At 27.5% G+C, this 17,764-nt stretch overlaps 3 protein-coding genes across 8 annotated transcripts; 1 reads left to right on the forward strand and 2 right to left on the reverse strand.

Annotated features, from left to right (window-relative positions):
- Nucleotides 1-146: 146 nt before the first annotated feature.
- On the reverse strand, nt 147-2,759 carry LOC126857861 (allergen Tha p 1-like). 2 transcript variants are annotated; one of them, XM_050607715.1, is made up of 3 exons: nt 2,601-2,759; nt 1,765-1,968; nt 147-493 (listed from the first exon to the last, which is right to left on the reverse strand). In XM_050607715.1, exons 2-3 carry the CDS (start codon nt 1,964-1,966, stop codon nt 297-299), a joined length of 399 nt encoding a protein of 132 aa, XP_050463672.1. In that variant the 5' UTR covers nt 1,967-1,968; nt 2,601-2,759; the 3' UTR covers nt 147-296. The 2 variants fall into 2 exon arrangements, with proteins under 2 accessions (XP_050463672.1, XP_050463663.1); XM_050607706.1 differs by having other exon boundaries at nt 1,765-1,985; nt 2,601-2,754.
- Nucleotides 2,760-5,310: 2,551 nt separating this feature from the next.
- On the reverse strand, nt 5,311-11,377 carry LOC126857797 (transcriptional adapter 2B). Of its 3 annotated transcripts, none has more exons than XM_050607521.1 (10): nt 11,082-11,376; nt 10,889-10,986; nt 10,266-10,325; nt 10,046-10,187; nt 9,709-9,944; nt 9,415-9,644; nt 9,064-9,295; nt 8,045-8,094; nt 7,452-7,791; nt 5,311-7,356 (listed from the first exon to the last, which is right to left on the reverse strand). In XM_050607521.1, exons 1-10 carry the CDS (start codon nt 11,086-11,088, stop codon nt 7,252-7,254), a joined length of 1,500 nt encoding a protein of 499 aa, XP_050463478.1. In that variant the 5' UTR covers nt 11,089-11,376; the 3' UTR covers nt 5,311-7,251. The 3 variants fall into 3 exon arrangements, with proteins under 3 accessions (XP_050463478.1, XP_050463488.1, XP_050463498.1); XM_050607531.1 differs by having other exon boundaries at nt 9,727-9,944; nt 11,082-11,375; XM_050607541.1 differs by lacking the exon at nt 5,311-7,356 and having other exon boundaries at nt 7,510-7,791; nt 8,045-8,134; nt 11,082-11,377.
- Nucleotides 11,378-11,882: 505 nt separating this feature from the next.
- On the forward strand, nt 11,883-17,757 carry LOC126857818 (TATA-box-binding protein). Of its 3 annotated transcripts, XM_050607606.1 has the most exons (9): nt 11,883-11,968; nt 12,360-12,443; nt 12,520-12,643; nt 12,995-13,125; nt 13,303-13,718; nt 14,241-14,371; nt 14,465-14,708; nt 14,872-15,070; nt 15,457-17,757. In XM_050607606.1, the coding sequence occupies exons 5-9, from the start codon at nt 13,452-13,454 to the stop codon at nt 15,531-15,533; spliced, it is 918 nt and encodes a 305-aa protein (XP_050463563.1). In that variant the 5' UTR covers nt 11,883-11,968; nt 12,360-12,443; nt 12,520-12,643; nt 12,995-13,125; nt 13,303-13,451; the 3' UTR covers nt 15,534-17,757. The 3 variants fall into 3 exon arrangements, with proteins under 3 accessions (XP_050463563.1, XP_050463581.1, XP_050463571.1); XM_050607624.1 differs by lacking the exons at nt 11,883-11,968; nt 12,360-12,443; nt 12,520-12,643 and adding an exon at nt 12,671-12,704; XM_050607614.1 differs by lacking the exons at nt 11,883-11,968; nt 12,360-12,443; nt 12,520-12,643 and adding an exon at nt 12,759-12,870.
- The last annotated feature ends 7 nt before the right edge of the window (nt 17,758-17,764 follow it).

Here is a 17,764-nt window from a genome sequence, read left to right on the forward strand (position 1 = left end):
TCTTCCGCTCGATGACAGTTGTTTGTTTTTATATTGAAATCTCTTCCACGTATGTAAAAATACACGATCAAGATTAAAACGTTAAGAAGACTAAGAGGATTCTGCATACAATTGAGTCACGCTGAATATATTATATATGACACATATACATTACGAATGATAATTTATTTGCGGCGTATTACATATTAATTGAGTCAAATTGCGGCTAGAAGGACGATAAGGCAATTAACATTATATTATAGAAGCGTTACATATATTGTTTATACGTTTCTTTATTCCTCTTTTTGTTGACTTGTTTAGAGTGTAACACCTTCCTTTGCGGCTAAATCTTCATACTTCTTCGTGAATTTTCCTTCTGGATCGTATTTAGCTTTCAATTCGTTCCACATATCTCTTTTGTTATTTACTAAAAATTTTATTGCCTTTTTCGCAACTTCCTTCTGGTGATCTGAGCATTTTGCGCATTCAGTTTCTAGTGCTTCACTTAAGACGTCTGTAATGGGAATTAAATGATTATTATTGATTTAATAATATAAAGAATATATCGGTATTTTAATATTGTTATAATATTGTAATATCGATTTGATAGTATTAAAATTAATCTCGTCATATTTACATGCTGAAACAAACGAGTAGTCGCTAAAGATGCTATATAGTTTAAATTATTAAGAATATGCTTTTAAACAGATTAAATTTTCATTAAAACTTTATGCAAAACTTATTTAGCAATCGATTAAATTTATGTTGAGAAAATACGTATTTTATAAGATTGATAGAAAGAAAAAGTTTCCTTATTTCGCAATAGAATTCTTCGCATAGAATTTCGCATAGAATTCTATTGATGTATATCTTATGCGCGCGTTCAAAGTTCTTTGCTTTTCTAAGAAATACAAGATCTTCTGTTGCAACATAGCAAAGTAAATGAGGATTGTAACTCAATACTAACATAATATTGTCCTAATGTTAACATTTCTATTTCTATATTTTGCTAGATAAAATAAATAAAATAAATTCTTAAAAAGTTATTACGATTCAATGCATTTAAGGTAATTGTCTCGCGACAATACAATCCAAAATTTTATACTGTCAACGTTAAAATATTCGACAATCTGTACGCTATTGCCAAATCAACGCCTGCAACGCGAGCATCTATCTTTATTTAACTTTTAATGAATGACAAAGATAAAATGATATTGTGAGGTCTTTTTATTGTATTTCTAAAATTAAACGATCAATAATTTTGGTTTTTTTTTTTGATAGAATTTCTAAAGTGTCCTACTTGTTTTTCATCATTTTCTTGTGATTGCGTTTTTATTCTAATTATTAAAATTCAAAATACGAAATTTTATACATTTTGCGTATGCGACACATATAAAAAGTACAATTTTTGATAGCAATTATTTCGCATTCGAGACAATCAATTGCTTTTAAGTTGTACAACCGTAAAGATACCACATTTATTAACGTATAGTTAAATTTTCAAATTTTTCTTGTTAATTACGATTTGCGAGATAACTATCTTAAGGGTGTTGCTTTTCAATTTGTATTCTCGTTTTTTTCACGTTACTTAATAAAAATAGATAATAAAAAATTTTTTGTTTTTATGAATAGTTAATTTAAAAAGTTTGAATTATGTTAAGTAAGTTAATATAATTTAACAATTTAATTTTATTTAGTGAAATGGATATTCTTATCTAGATGCGCTGCCTTATATAATTGCCTTATATAATTCTCTATCATGTGTAATATATGCATAATACTTACTTTTTAATTCATTAGCTTCAGGAGGGCATCGAACATCGGATTTCTCCAGCAAACAATCTGCATATCGTTTCAATAATCGATCATTATGTAAAATCTGGTCTACATCTATATTGTCAAATCTGTCGGTATAACGATCTTCCGGCCGTCCGTATACATAGACGACAGTGCCAATAGCGAACAGACATACCAGTATAAACTTCATGGCTGCAAACAAATTTAATCTGTGCAATAAAAAAATTAATTTTTAATTAAAAAAGTTAAAATTAATTAACATTTATTATACATTATTAAATTAATATTTATTAAACATTTTTCTTTGGAACATTTGATGAATGTCAATGAGATGTATTCACTTTTCAATTAAAAAATCGAATTTTATTTTAACAATAATAAATAAATTTGATTCGGCGCGTCTTCAAAAATCAAATATGGCAGTTAATTCATAAAACACATAATATGCATAATATGATGCACAATGAATCGGAAGAAATTGCTCGAATAATATACGTATAAAATAATTGCGTGACATTTGTATTCAAATTGGACGTAATTATGTAGTAAAGAATCTAAAATGTAATTTTTCAAATGAGATCATTTTAGAAGTAGAGATTAAAACTCCGCAACAATATATATTGAACTAAAATTAAAAATCCTTTTTCCTTTGTAACAGCTCTCTGTTTTGCTAACACAATTTTATTCTAATATAAAATAGATTTACACACGTATATTACTATATTTTTTGCAATAAAAATTTGAAAGTTCAGAAATTGATAGTTGATCCTTTCCTATGTACAATTCTTAAGAGATCGTCGCAATTGTATATAATAAATGCTCACCTGAGACGTATTATTCGCAATCGGATGTAATTGTGTACGGATATATTCCCGTCACTCGACTTATATACGTTGCAAAGCCGCGAGAGTGGAAGGATGGAGACGATACCGATTTATTCCACGAAATCTCTTTCGTCATTGACTTGCAACTTCACCTTCGCACCTGTCGTAGAAAACTATGCGTTGTTGGCTTTAATGAGACACGTTGTGGTCTTCATTTTTCTTCTCTCGCGAGAAAAGTGGAGAATTCAACGACAAAGAATGATTAACAAAATCTCATTATTATTCTTATGAGACGCTTCTTGAGTGGAAAAAGCTATCTGTCTGACACATATCTTGCTATTTCCAATTTATATATATAATTCGAAACCCGATTTAAGAAAGGAGTCAGAAAGGACGAATCTTTTTCTTCGGAACTTGCATTGAAATTTATTATCCGCGCGTGCAATCTCCAGTCGCATTCGCACGGAGCGAATGTGACTGGAGATTGCACGCGCGGATAATAAATTAAATATCTAAAATTCTTCATCTTCAATGTCTATATATTTTTCTTCACAAAACATTCCATTGAATAATTTTATAATATTTACATACTGAATGAAATTTTACACAAAGAGTGATCAAGTATCTAAAATAATTTTTTCTCTTATATATATTTTGATACAAATTAATTTATATATTTTGAGTAAAAGTAAAGTATTATTGTGCAATATCATAATAAAATACAAATCCATTAAATTAATAATTTTTTTAGTACTTTAGTTATTTTATTGATATTTCGACGAGAATCTTATCACTAAAAATTGATGAAAATTCTTGTCTGAATACTCCTGAATATTTAAAAAAGAAAACGTGTTTCGAAACATTTCCCTATATCTATTTTTTAGGATAATTATTTTTCGTACGAATTTTTCTTGTGTATCTATGCTACCTAACACTTTATAATACCAGAAAATTTCAATCTATTTTTTTTTTTTCATCTCATTTTCCGTATTTGGAAATCATGATTCTTTGAAATTATCTATTTTTTTGTTGTACTATTAATAAAAATATCTTGATTCATTACTGGTTTGAAATTGAAAAAATATTTTTTTACGTAGAAACATTAACGCGTTTGTTGAAGGAAATCTAGGATAATATAGCAAAAAATAATATTGAAAATCAGATAATTAAAAAAAAAGCTGCAAAAAACATCCATTATACAGTATGATGACAACCATCAATTAATCGTGACTTAATAAACTCTTGACGCGTTTAGAAGTAAACAAAATAATTTTTAAAGTAATTATAGCATAATAATCATTTTGCATGAAACTATTTCTGCATAATTCTGTCATCAATATTAATTGCATTCGTTTCTAAGAAATCAATGAAAAATATAAAAGTGCAGCGTATACAAATTACATGCATTTTGTAAACGAAAATATCGCAGTTTATTTTGCACATTTGACAAACACTATGTTGTATCAGTATAATCTATAATGTAGAATTGTTGCTTTGTATTGAGAAAATAATGTATATAGTATATAACACTTGTGTCATGTTATATAGATAAATTATTGTGACTGGAGCTGTATTTTATAACTGTGTCATTATTTATTCGACTACAATTATTTATGTAAGAATTTTTTTGGAATTTCGATGTATTAACGCATGCTGTAGGTCTAAAATATACCGACGTTTTTATTCACATATCGCAGGGACGAGACTCTTAATCATTGATCTAGATTTTATGTACTTGTGAAAGGAAGCAGTCATTAATATAATTAAATACGCATCGCCAAATATAGTCGAGTAAACGAAGAAGGTATTTGTTTATCTATACAAAATATGAACATCGTTTGTATCGCCTTATATGTGAATGCTTCTCTCGATGAAAGATCTGGATATAGACTTATCTACTTAAACCTGAGTAGGTCTTTTTATGCGTGTCATTATGTACAAATACATAGGATCTTTTATATCTACAACTTATACATTAGAACTTATACATTTTATCATGTATGTAAACCTATATACATATTATAATATTCATGAAACAAGGAAGTACAAATATATGTGCAGAAGTGAAGAGTGAATATGTAAAGATTTGGGATAAGAAAAAATAAGATGAAAATATAATGTGATGATATAGAATATTAGAAAAAGGAACAATTTGTTTAAGAGGAATAATAAACATATACGAAAAAAGAGGTTCCCAAAATTTCCGGCGCTGTATAGCTCAAACTGTTTGTAGTATCGGTATTTGCCACTAGGAAAGACAGCATTTATCATTCATCTATGATGCACCAATGCACATCAATGTATCGGCTGACGAGTGTTCATACGCGTTTCTTTATTACTAGTGTATTTTCATAAGTGTATTACACATATCGATTTTGAAATGACAGATTTTCACGAACAAGTATTCAAATTTTATCCAAATACTTGTTAAGCATTTAATGAGTTTCTGTAGCTTTCTTGCCGACTTTAAAGCAAAATTTGACACACACTTTTTGTTCGTGAAGATTTGCCATCTCAAAATTGCAAATGACACGTGTGAAAACGTACTTACAAAAATGCATATAAAAAAAGACGTGTTTACATTTTGCCAGTCAGTATCCCGATAAATCACAGATATATATTGCCTTTTTTAATAGCAGACGCAATTATAGGCGATTTGAACAATATAGTGCCAGGAACTTTCACTACTATATACATATTCGACGAACAATTTTTCTAAATATGCAAACTATGTTTATTTGTTTCATATAATAATATCGCGCAATCGATAAATTACTAAATATATACACATAAATTATTTACACTTTATACATTTAAATTATAATTATCGATAATTAACTGTAACAAAGTATACATTGATAAAATACGATAAAAATATATTATTTATAAAGGTTTAACATTTAATGAATTTTATTAAAAAAATTATATTTAATCGATATTATTACACGAAGCGGACAAATATGATGGAAATCTCATTGAATATTTACACTTTAATGTCATCAAAAAGAGTTTGATTCATGGAAGCCATTTCCATATATTTTGCTTCAGCATACAAAATGCCAATTTTCTGATTCTTACATTTTAATCGTTTCCTATTTAAAATCTATCACGATTTTGACATTTTCATATTAGAATTTTCATTTTTCCTAATAATATTTTAAATATGCTAAAATAACTTTTGATTATATGTGATTTATGTAAAAATATTCATACATATCGTTTAGAAATATTTAAATGAATGGCTTCTTATGGAGACAATTTTGGTGTACGTTGCAAAATTTAGAATACATCTACATGCAATTAAGTGACATCATTTTGAAAGGAACATTTTCATACACTTTGGTTTCTATATTAAAAGTGGCAAAAAATAATTATGTTCTCAAAGCTCTCTTTTAAATGTTTTTTTCTTTGCTATTGCAAGTTTAATTTTAAATTTTAATGATAATGATGACATTTCATATGCCATGGAATTGTAATAATTTGTGCTTTACAATATATTATCACTAAGAAAGTATCACTCTTTCAGCATATATACAAATGCCACACAAAGTGACAGATAAATTATCTAATATCATGCATTCTATATTATCGATGTTCCATGTGTTATAGTATTTGTACCATTCTTTATCAATAAGAAATTTTTTTTTTTAATGCAAATGAAAGAATTCTTCAATCGCCAATCACTAAATAGATTACATATATATAGTTACAGATAATTATACAACTATGCCTTGCATATAATTTGTAAAACACAAAAAATATATATTGTAATATTTTAATTATATAAATTATATAAATCAATCAATTTATTACTTTAAGTTTTTTGTGAAACGAGAAAATTCTTTTTATACATTACATTATTAATTGTGATTAACTCAATGTGTATATCAATATTTTAATTGTAATATACACTATCTACCAAATAATAATAATATTAATAATAATATAATAATAATAATAATAAAGAAGTAGAATTAAGGCATAATTACATATATAATTTGTAATTATATGTAATCTATTCATATTCATTAAAAAAAATTGTTACTATATTTGACATTTAAAACAAATAGAAAAGAGAGTGCTCGTGAGCATTATCTGTGTATGGAAATAGTACAATGGAAGAATTAATTGAGCAACATGTTCAATGGCTCTACATAGGCAGTGTTAAGAGATTCTCTCAAACAGCACTCACAAAATTCTGAAAACTAAGCAAAATATATTCTAGAAATTCGATTAAAACATTTTATTAATGTTTATTACGATTAATTAAATTGTCTATTATTCTTTCTATTATAATGAATATTATATAGTTTGAAGAAAAGACAACAAAGAAATTAGTACTTGGTGAGAATTTATCACCATAGAATCAGTTCTCAATGCATTGCGACGCAAATTTATCATGGACATGATAGATACATCATAGATTGCGCCTTATTATATATTTATTCAATCTAATAAATCACATTGCATAGAAATATCTTGCTGTGTGAAAGCATTGTAAAACAAGTACCAACAGCATTTGTCCTCTTTATCTCTTTGCTCATCTGCTCTACATATTTAATATCAGACTCAAACTCTAGTTATATCTAGGACTTAGCTTGCAAGATTAAAGATGACTTAGAATAGTATAACGTCGCAAATTTTTGTTTAATCAATTAGCTGCAATCAAGCCATTAGTTACCAAATAATGGAGAATTTTGCTCTGCCGTTCTGACTGAGTTAAAACATTCAATCTTCTATTACCTTCCAAATATGCCTGCAACATTACAAAAACGATATTAACAGATAACACATTACAATTACATGTACAATATTAAGAAAAACTATAATTGGCATTCACCACATACTTACATCTATTACCATTGTTTTTTGTGTCAAATATGCAGTCGGTTCTAGGTCAAGTTGAATACACAAGGTTTTTTCTTGCTGTGTTAAAAGATGAGATGCAGCCTCTAATTCTATATTTCGTTCTTGGGTGTAAGCGGTATCGGCGCTGTAATTTTTTCTTTCTTGGGTAGAATTGGGACTGCAAATCGATTGACTGGAAGTAGGATTGCTATCCGATTCCGCCCACTGATTGGCTGGAATCGTCGTCCGACTGTGACAGGTTTGATTGATTGTGGAATTGCTGGGCAAGTCTTGCTTTATAGTGTATTTTCGGTCGATGAAAGGGTAACTTTTTTCTTCTTCTCTATGAAAGCATAAAAAGATGCACATAGATAAATAGTTAAGTCAAGAATTTTAGTAATTTAATATAATCTAAGATGTTGTGACATTATTATTGTTCTTCATGTATATAATTTGAATAGAACACACGAACCATAGAGTAAACAAAAATTTTCGAAAAATACAAATATGAAAATAGTATATGTGTGATGATATAAAAATAATATTTCTGAATTCTACACAAAATATAATATCTAATTCTATGAATATAAATTTACCTTCTTTTTGAGGTGCTGCGGTGTATTGGTGTGAACGGCCCACTGCTGCCCTAAGTGAAATGCAAACTGATACAATCTGTTCACAAATGCCTGGCAACACGCATCACAAACAATAGAATTAGTTAAAAAGAAGCAAAAGCTAGTATATATAGGCAAAACTCTGAATTTTTTTTTCATTTAAACTATACATATAAATGTATAAAGTGGACAAAAACCAAGTATAAAAATGATTGCAATTGTTTTAAATTTTCTTTATATAGAATATTTTTTTTCATCACAATTTAGAATGCAGTAATTTATTTATGCAATAATATATATACAATATAAATTATAACATTATGCTTTGCACCATTATACAAATTCTAATTTGAAATTATTCAATTATAATTTTGAACAAAAATACAATATTATGTGTTGATTTATATTATATAGCAAAAATATCTATAAATATTTACAGATTTTTCTATATTGCTGCCAATTTAATATGAATGAATACACTTATGTATTATAGAAGAATATTTTGTCATTTCGTACAAATTAAATCAACTTTAATACAAAATGTATATTTATTAATAACAGAAAAAATAATAAAATTGAGATTTATATAATTTGTTTTATTATATAAAAATATAAATGTTATATTCAAATATTTATATAGAAAATGCAAGTAAAAGGATTAAATATTTACATATAAAAACTCGTACATTAATACAATTATATTTATGTAACCATAACAATGTACAAAAAAATCTAAATAATAAACAAAAATATGGCTCATTTTTATCTTTTATGTAAAAATTGTATTTTACAGAAACATATCATACATTAGTATGTATTCAATTTTAGCATGCTTTTAGTAAATATAACAAAATATCATGTAATAATTTTGATGATAATTTTGTGATATTTTAAAATTTTACTAGCTTTTACGAATGTGTATGTATAAGTATTACAAAATAAAATCATCCCATTATATATCGTAAGGTGAAATGCTTGTGAAAATAAAAATTCATACTTACAGATTTTTTTTCTGTCCAATAATCCGTTGTATCGTTTTGTCTCTGAGTTTGCGCAAGAACCTGTTCTAGATGAGCACATTCTTCGTGCCTCGTAATACCATGCTCGCGATATCGATAAAGCTCCGAGAGCCGTAAGCGCAATTCTCTTTCCCTCTCGAGATTTGTTAGGAACTGTTCGTGCTCTTGTGCTGTGTAAAACTGTGCGAATACACGCATTCTGTCCCTAAATTCTCTGCATCGAATAAACGAATTACTTAATACGTTTTGAGCGAGCAAAAAAAAAAATTAATTATTTGTTCAAAGCATTTTGATAGAAACGTAAAGAAAAAAGTACATTTATATAAACCGTACTTTTCTTCTTTTGTATGTTTTTTTTTTATTCCTTTGTCTTTTCTGGATGATGCAAAAAAAGCTGACACAAGTTGATAATCTCTTACGACGCGTTTTCGCCTTGCTCGCTCTCTCAAATTATTGGTGTACATATCAACTTGCGCCAATTTAAGTGCGATGTCAAGATCATCGTCCTCAGCAGGATTCAGGAATAATGAAGAAACGAGAGATTCGGCTTCATGGTTATAATCCTAGAAAAAATATCATAATAATGATGATTATCAAATCATGTTTATAAGTAAAAATTGATCAAACCTTAAGATTGATTATTACCCTCTCAAAATCATCTCGTTGAGGCATATAACCCAATTGTGTAGCTTCTTCCGGAGTGATATCCAATGGTGGTAATTTGGATGTAAGATCAGGTGACAATGGACCATGATCAGACTTGGTTTGATCTGTAAGATTTGGTACATAACTCTCTGTGGGTGGCCATGTATGTTTTCCGATGTTACCATTCAGATATCTAGCAATGTATTCTTCCTTTGCCTCTGTAAGAAAATGTCTTTTAAAATAATTATGTTCATAAAAATTGGATCTGTATCAAATTCTTCATATGATATTATGATAGAAAATAAGTCAATTAAATTACCTTCTGGTGTGCGTGTTTCGATATGTGTACTGATATCTTCCCAATTGCCAAATCCAAATTGTTCAATAGCATCCAGAAGCCTAAGTTCCTCTCTAGCTGTCCAATTACCACGTCCATTAAATATACTAATTGTACCAGAGTCCTACATCAATATACATATAAGTAAATTATGATGCTTCTACAGCGTAGTATAAAAAAAAATTTTTTCATAGCTGCTTACCATAAACTGATAGGCATGATTATTTTTGTGTTGGCCAATTTCGGCACCAGCAGAAAAACACTATAAACAATATATAGAATATATGTATTTCTTTTTTATCCATATATTTCTATTATTTATAAAACAAATTTTAAATTTTAAAATAGCTTTAAATAAACAAATATAAAATACAAAATACAAATAATTTACAAAATTGTAAGTAATCTCAAAAATAATTGCTGACTGAGCAATTACAGATAAAATATTTGTGTACGTATTATTTCTGGATATTAAAATTACAATAATCAAGATTCTATTGGCGCCACAATTCAAAATATTCAACGTCAACGCACCCACGTGCATTTCATCGATTAGCAGCTTTGTTCACGAATTCGCGATAAAATGGAAAATATAAGAAGAGAAATGTGATGACACACATATAAAAAATAAATAAAAGAAATAAAAAATTTATAAAACAATAAAATCATTCACGAGAAATATGAAAAAGTTATGAATGTGGAATAAATGAAAAAAAAAAAAAAAAAAAAAAAAAAAAAAGAGAAAGACACGAGAAAAAATGAGCGATGACAGAGAGAAAGAGGATACCACGTGACTCAGAATGGGGGTTCAAATGTTCGACCCACCTGCAAGCAAAGGTCGAATTCAGGACATTCAATGCACTTAACACGTAGGCCTGCAATGTCCTCTTGGCAATAGGTGCAGTTGTATTTGGCGTACAAATCTGAAATGTAAAGCGATCAAGATATAATAGGAATGATAATCGAGATGTGTGACACGGTGGTATTATCATCGCCGACGTGTAAATGGATTACGTACCCGCCATTTTTGTTTCGCGGAATTTCTTCTAGAACGATCTGGATGACGTCACCGCATGCCAGTGTGTGTCCTAAATTTATGTATCACGACGTGCTATGCCGCGGTGTCAGGAACATTCGTGTGAACAAATACGCGGCGAAATCGCGAAATTGCGTCCCCTGAGATACCCCCGTCAACCCCGTAGAAGCAATAATTGGACGCGAGGAGCGTCAACCAAAACGCAGTCTTGTTTATGACTGTTGCGTCGCGCGGCGAGTACGCGTGCGCATCGAGCGGCCATTCTTGAAACCGTAGTCTCCCTTCCCTACTACTGTTGTTCAAGAAGCGCATGCGCATTTCACGTCAACGAAAGCATGCGCCTCAGAGTGTATTACATTTCTCATTCGACAAGCTTCATCAGACGTACTGATTGGCTGCCATTGCAAAAAACTTTTGAAATTCTAGAAGTTTTCTAGCCGATATCCAATCAGACAAACCTTTTGTCGTGTCGAAGGACATATCAGTATGAATGTGTGAAGCTCGGAAATTTGCGCTCTATTCGCCTTCAATTTGAATTCTTCCGCGAAAAATTGTTGTAGAATGCGTTCTTCTTTACAATATCATGGCAAGATAGGGCTTATATCAATAACAGATCAAAAATATTGCAATTACGTTTTTCAACATTTTTTATTATGTACGATTATAGGTTTGTTTTTTTTATTGCTCAACTTTCTGCACTAGTAGCACTGGAGCGTTCTTTATTGCGGTGCTATATGACTCAAATCTGTTTTCTATTGCAGTGCAACAAAATTCAGTGCAACAGTTCATTGTACTCGCTGCACTGGGTCTTAAGCAAGGGCAGGCAGTGCAAGAATCGGACAAGTTTAATAAGAGCGGGAGTTATAAAAGTTAATAAAACCGATAATCCTATAAAATATATTATATTAAAATAAATTGTTAAATATTAAAAAAAGAAAGAAAAAGAGTATTAAAGTAATCAACATTATTAAAATAACCTATTAAAGTAATAACCTACTACATTAAAGTAATCAATAATTCTTTTAAAATTAAATTATATACCCTAAAATTATATTTATCAGATTGAGAAAATCAAACTGTAATATTATCAACTTTTATTAAATTTGAATAGTTTTGTGTCTTTGTAAAAATTAGTTTTCTACCTAAAATCCTAAAAACCTCTTTATCTAAAACTCACATTATTTATAAAGTTATATTGTTAATAATAAATTATAAAATTCATATTCAAATTAGCTGAAAACAAATAAATTAAAATCATAGAAACCGAAACAGCAATAATTCAAAGAGATGCAGCAGGGAATATCATCATGGATAAAAATGGAAATATTACTTGTATTTCTGAAGGTACTAAAGTTATAATAACGACCTAATTAAAGATTAACAAAAATTAAAATTTATATATATTATTTCTATTTTTTAGGAGGGCTAGAATGCTAGATAGAATGATAGAATTGTTTGATTCAAGCAATCAGAACAAACATTCCAGTCTTTTTCCATTGACCAATGGACACTTATCAAACTGTGATTCTACTAATGTGCATTCGGTAAATAAAGCACTCAATTATCGTCTTGTTAATACGCGACAGTAATTTGTTAATTCTAAAAGTAAGAACCAATTACATTTGATTGCTACTAAGCGGTTTTCTCTGTCGATAAATAAATGAATCGAAAAATAAATGAAGAGGTGTTGCTAAACGATCTTTTACGACGACTTACAAAAAAAGACTCAGTGGCCACTCTTGGCTCCTATTCTCTCGAAGTTATAGTGACGGTTGTAAACAAACACAACAAAATAATATTTTTTAAATAAATGAAAATTAATAACCTATTTTTTAATTTATTAAAGAACACAAAGTTCACATATGTAAGAATAAAAATATTTTTTTCTGTTAAAGACAATAACTATTTGGTACTTAACACGGATAATCGTCGCAAGCAGTATCGTCAATTAATGAAGATAAGCACGAAAACTAATCGGCATAAAATTTATATATTAAATAAACTTTGAAGCAAACTTTGCAACAAAGTGAGTTTTGAACAATTAATATCTTACAGTATGATGAAATAATTCAAACCAGATCTTTTTCATTTAAAATAAAATTAGATGATACTAAAATGTGGTGTACAATTTTTTTTTAAATTATAAAGTGTTTTTAGTAAAAACTAAGGAGGTTTTGAAAGTTAACAGTTGACAATGTTTCAGGTTGGAATACAGTTGCTGCTGGTTAAAGTGAAATGTCAAATATTTCATAGAAATGCAACTATAACCTCTATAACTTTGTTGTATATTTGAATAAAATCACCAGAGATAGGATTAGTTGCATGTACAAATATCTTTATTAAGCAATCAGAATGGATCAGATGCTTCCTAGTCCTGGTTTTAGCATACCTAGTATTGGTACGCCTCTGCATCAACCAGAGGAGGATCAACAAATTTTACCAAATGCCATACAGCAGCAACAGTCGCAACAGTATCAGCAACTGCAGCAATTGCACTCAATGAGTCCTAATATGCAAAGCGGCATGTTAATGATAACAACACCGCAAAAGAATATGCACACATATGCTCCAACTCCGACATTTGCGACGCCGCAAAGTCTTATGCAGCCGCAAACACCGGTAATTTAATATCGAAATATTATTAGTAAAAATATGAGTTTAGATAACAATATTACAAATATCTTTTCTTTATAAATGCATTTTGTGTATTTCTTTTTCAAAAGACTTTTAATGTTGCAACTTTGATAGTTTTAAATTAATATTAATTGAAATTAAATTTAATAAAAAGTATAAAAGTATAAAATTTAATAAAAAGTATAATTTTAATAATTGTAAGTTAAATTTTTGTATTATAGCGAATGATAAACTTTAGTAAATTTAATTTTTGCTTTATCGATTTTATGTTGATTCTATATTTACTTTAATAAAAATGTTTAATTTTAAATTTATTTGTTTATATTGTAAATATTGAAATATATTAATTACGATTGAAAAATACACAGCAATAATGAAAAAGAATTTGAAGAATATTAACTGTTAAAAAAAGAAAAGTATAATATTTTAAAAAGGATAATTACATTTTTCATTCATTTATTTTTTATTCTATTTTATTATTTTAATACTATCTCTTTTATTTCTTAGCAAAATATGATGTCTCCGATAGTACCACAAAGTAATCAGATAGCACCGCCATCAATTGGTCCTGCAACCCCAGGACCAATGACACCAATGACACCAGCTTCTGCAGATCCTGGAATATTACCACAATTACAGTAAATTTAAAAAAAAAATCGATATAACATTTTTTTTATTTATTTTTTTTTTACATTTGTATATAATGTATCATGTATTTTGCTTTATTGTAGGAATATCGTGTCTACTGTCAACTTAAATTGCAAGCTTGATTTGAAGAAAATAGCGCTTCATGCTAGAAATGCTGAATACAATCCCAAAAGGTTTGCGGCTGTTATCATGCGAATAAGAGAACCAAGGACGACTGCATTAATATTCAGTAGTGGCAAAATGGTTTGCACTGGGGCCAAAAGCGAGGGAGATTCGCGCCTCGCTGCGAGAAAATATGCGAGAATTATCCAAAAATTAGGTTTTCCTGTAAGTATTGCCTCTTCATCAAAAACATAATGCGAGATCGATTAGTCTTTTAACACATTTCTTTTTTAATAGTATTACAATTTATCGATAATTAATAACTATAATAATCTTCTTTATTATTATAAACATGATTATTTAAATTGTTCAAATTGTAAATTTATAGGCAAAGTTCCTAGATTTTAAGATTCAAAACATGGTTGGCAGCTGTGATGTTAAATTTCCAATTAGATTAGAAGGTTTAGTGCTTTCTCATGGACAGTTCTCGTCATATGAACCAGAGCTATTTCCAGGATTGATATACAGGATGGTTAAGCCTCGAATCGTATTGCTTATATTCGTTTCAGGGAAAGTGGTATTAACAGGTAAGCACATATATTCAAATATCCTAAGATATTATAATAATTTTTTAAATAAGACTTATAAAAAAGTGTGTCATAAGACATGTTATTTAGATAATATATCAAAATTATAATTTTTATATAATTTTCAAACTTTTAACCTAGACTTATATTGAAAATTGAATTATAACATTGTTATTTTTAAAATACAAATATTAAATATTAATATTTCCAAAATTTTAACTGTTATAATTGCAATATTTATATAAGAAAAAAGTTAATACTGGACGTTTTCAAATTATGGCAAATCTGTAATCTAAAAATTTCCAATATTAAAACATATCTATCTAAACATGTTTGTACTTGAATACTTATTATATATGTTTATACGTTTATATGTTCTGCCACAGGTGCAAAAATTCGCAAGGAAATTTATGAAGCCTTTGACAACATTTATCCAATTCTCAAGAGTTTTAAGAAACAGTGATAAATTCATATAATGCTGATTTATTTGCATGACTGATTTTATTTGTTTTTTTTTTTTTTTTTAATATAAAATTACATACAGAAGAGCAAATTAATATTATTGTTAAATTATAGTTTTTGTTAACTTTTTCTAATTTACATTAATTTAATAGAATATCCTAAAGTCGTTGGACGTTCTTACTGCAGACGTTTAAAATAGATCTCTTCATGAAACTTATTAATAAAATTTTTTTTTATTTTGACATTTTCGAATAATTTGGCAATTAAAGATAAAGAATTTCTATGACGAATGAAGCTTAAAAAAAAAGATTAGAAAATATTTTGTAGTTAGTAAAATTTTTTGGATTTTCATAAATTTTCTATTTGAATTTTAGCTTAAAAAATATAATATTAAAGATGAATAATTATAAATATCAATATTTTTTGTAAATGTCGATATTCTCGTTAAGAAAGGATGGTTTCTGCAATATGACAAAAAATTGTAATTTTTTCTTATAATTTTGGACCATAATGCAAAACCCCCCTAATGCATACTGAAAATTAATTAGATTGTAATGTCTTTATTTCTAGATTTGTCTCTATTTGATAATGTCTCTATTTCTAGATTGACGTTATACAGCTAAAGAAACCGCGATTAAATAGCATCTATTGCTTTTAAAATATATAATTATAATAATTTAATACATGAATTATACACACAATATAGTTTATAAAATATTTATTTTTATTTTTTTCAATACTTGAAAAATAAACAGTATCAAAGAAAGAGTATAATTTGTATAATGTTGGAATAATTCTTCTTACATTTTTCATATCGAAATAATTTATTTTAGTCAATTGATATTCATAGACATTCTAAAAATACATCAGATAAGAACATGTAAATTTCGTAATAGATTCAATTCCGATTTTCCTGTAACTTCTAAACTTTCTGTTTTTCTTTTCTGTATATATAATATACATAATAGAGAGTGCATAATTTTGTATTTATATATAAAATAGTCTCTTTTAGAGTAACATACATACAGTGCCTCGATTAAGATTGTATGAGAGAAATAATGTTTCCCAATTATAAGATCGAATTTACCTTGATTATAATATTGTAACTTTTTTCTTGCAATTATTCAGAAACTTTGTGTACTGAGAATCAATTTCACTTTATCAATTTCGACTCTTAACAGATTACTTATTATTTTCTATTACACAATAAAGGATATTGCTTTAATTAAAAAGGAAAAATATGAAAAATGTTATATGTATAAAATGATTTATCATTGCCAAATATAAATCTTTTTTTAATTTTATATTTTTAAATAAAATCACCAATAGAGACATCAAAACTTAATAAGAGGTCAACACTTAAATTTTTTATTTATTGTTTCACACATTGCCACTTATTAAAATTAATTCAATATACAAATATTTTTTTAGTTTGAATAACATTATTATTATATCTTAGGTTTTCACTGTTTTCTGATCAAAACCATTTTTTTATTCTATATTATATTTGTTACATTGTTATTGTAGAAATTCTTAAATATAAAACTTAATTTTTTTTAATCATAGAATTATATAGCAACAAGCTTGAAAAAAATAATATTAGGTATTTGTGCATTATATTCAATCTGGAACTCTGATATTTTTGTAAGTCCATTTTAAATAAAGTTGCGCAATGTATATATAGTATAAGAGTAAAAAATTATAACTGGTTTTCCAATATTAGCTAATTTGTATGCAATAACTCATACTATTGTATCAGAACACACATTATTTGCTGCACAGATACATATTTCTATTTAATTGTAATAAAGTTATGTAAAATAAAAATAATTATTTATTTTTTGATAAATATAAAATATTCGATAATATACAAGATAAAATATAAAATAAGATACTAGAATGTCTACAAAATGTGCAAATATTTTGCAAAAGTTCAAAATTGGCTTAATATTATATAAAATTTATATAATATTGAAAATTGAAAAGTATTAGTTTTTCAAAAGCATGTACAGAAAAAAAACAATTTTTTTAATTAACTTTTGAGTATTTTAAATCGTGGACATGTAGAAAATAAATTTGTAAGAAAGTCAATATACATAATAATAACGTTTGTCTGATGTTTTACTCAGAATCAGTTTTGCATTATGATTTAAATTTTAAATACTTGGTAATAAATAAATAAATCTCATTATCATATATACTTATACTATATAATTAGTTACTCATTATAAG

Source organism: Cataglyphis hispanica, chromosome 2 (assembly GCF_021464435.1).
Source record: "Cataglyphis hispanica isolate Lineage 1 chromosome 2, ULB_Chis1_1.0, whole genome shotgun sequence".
Lineage (NCBI taxonomy): Eukaryota > Metazoa > Arthropoda > Insecta > Hymenoptera > Formicidae > Cataglyphis > Cataglyphis hispanica.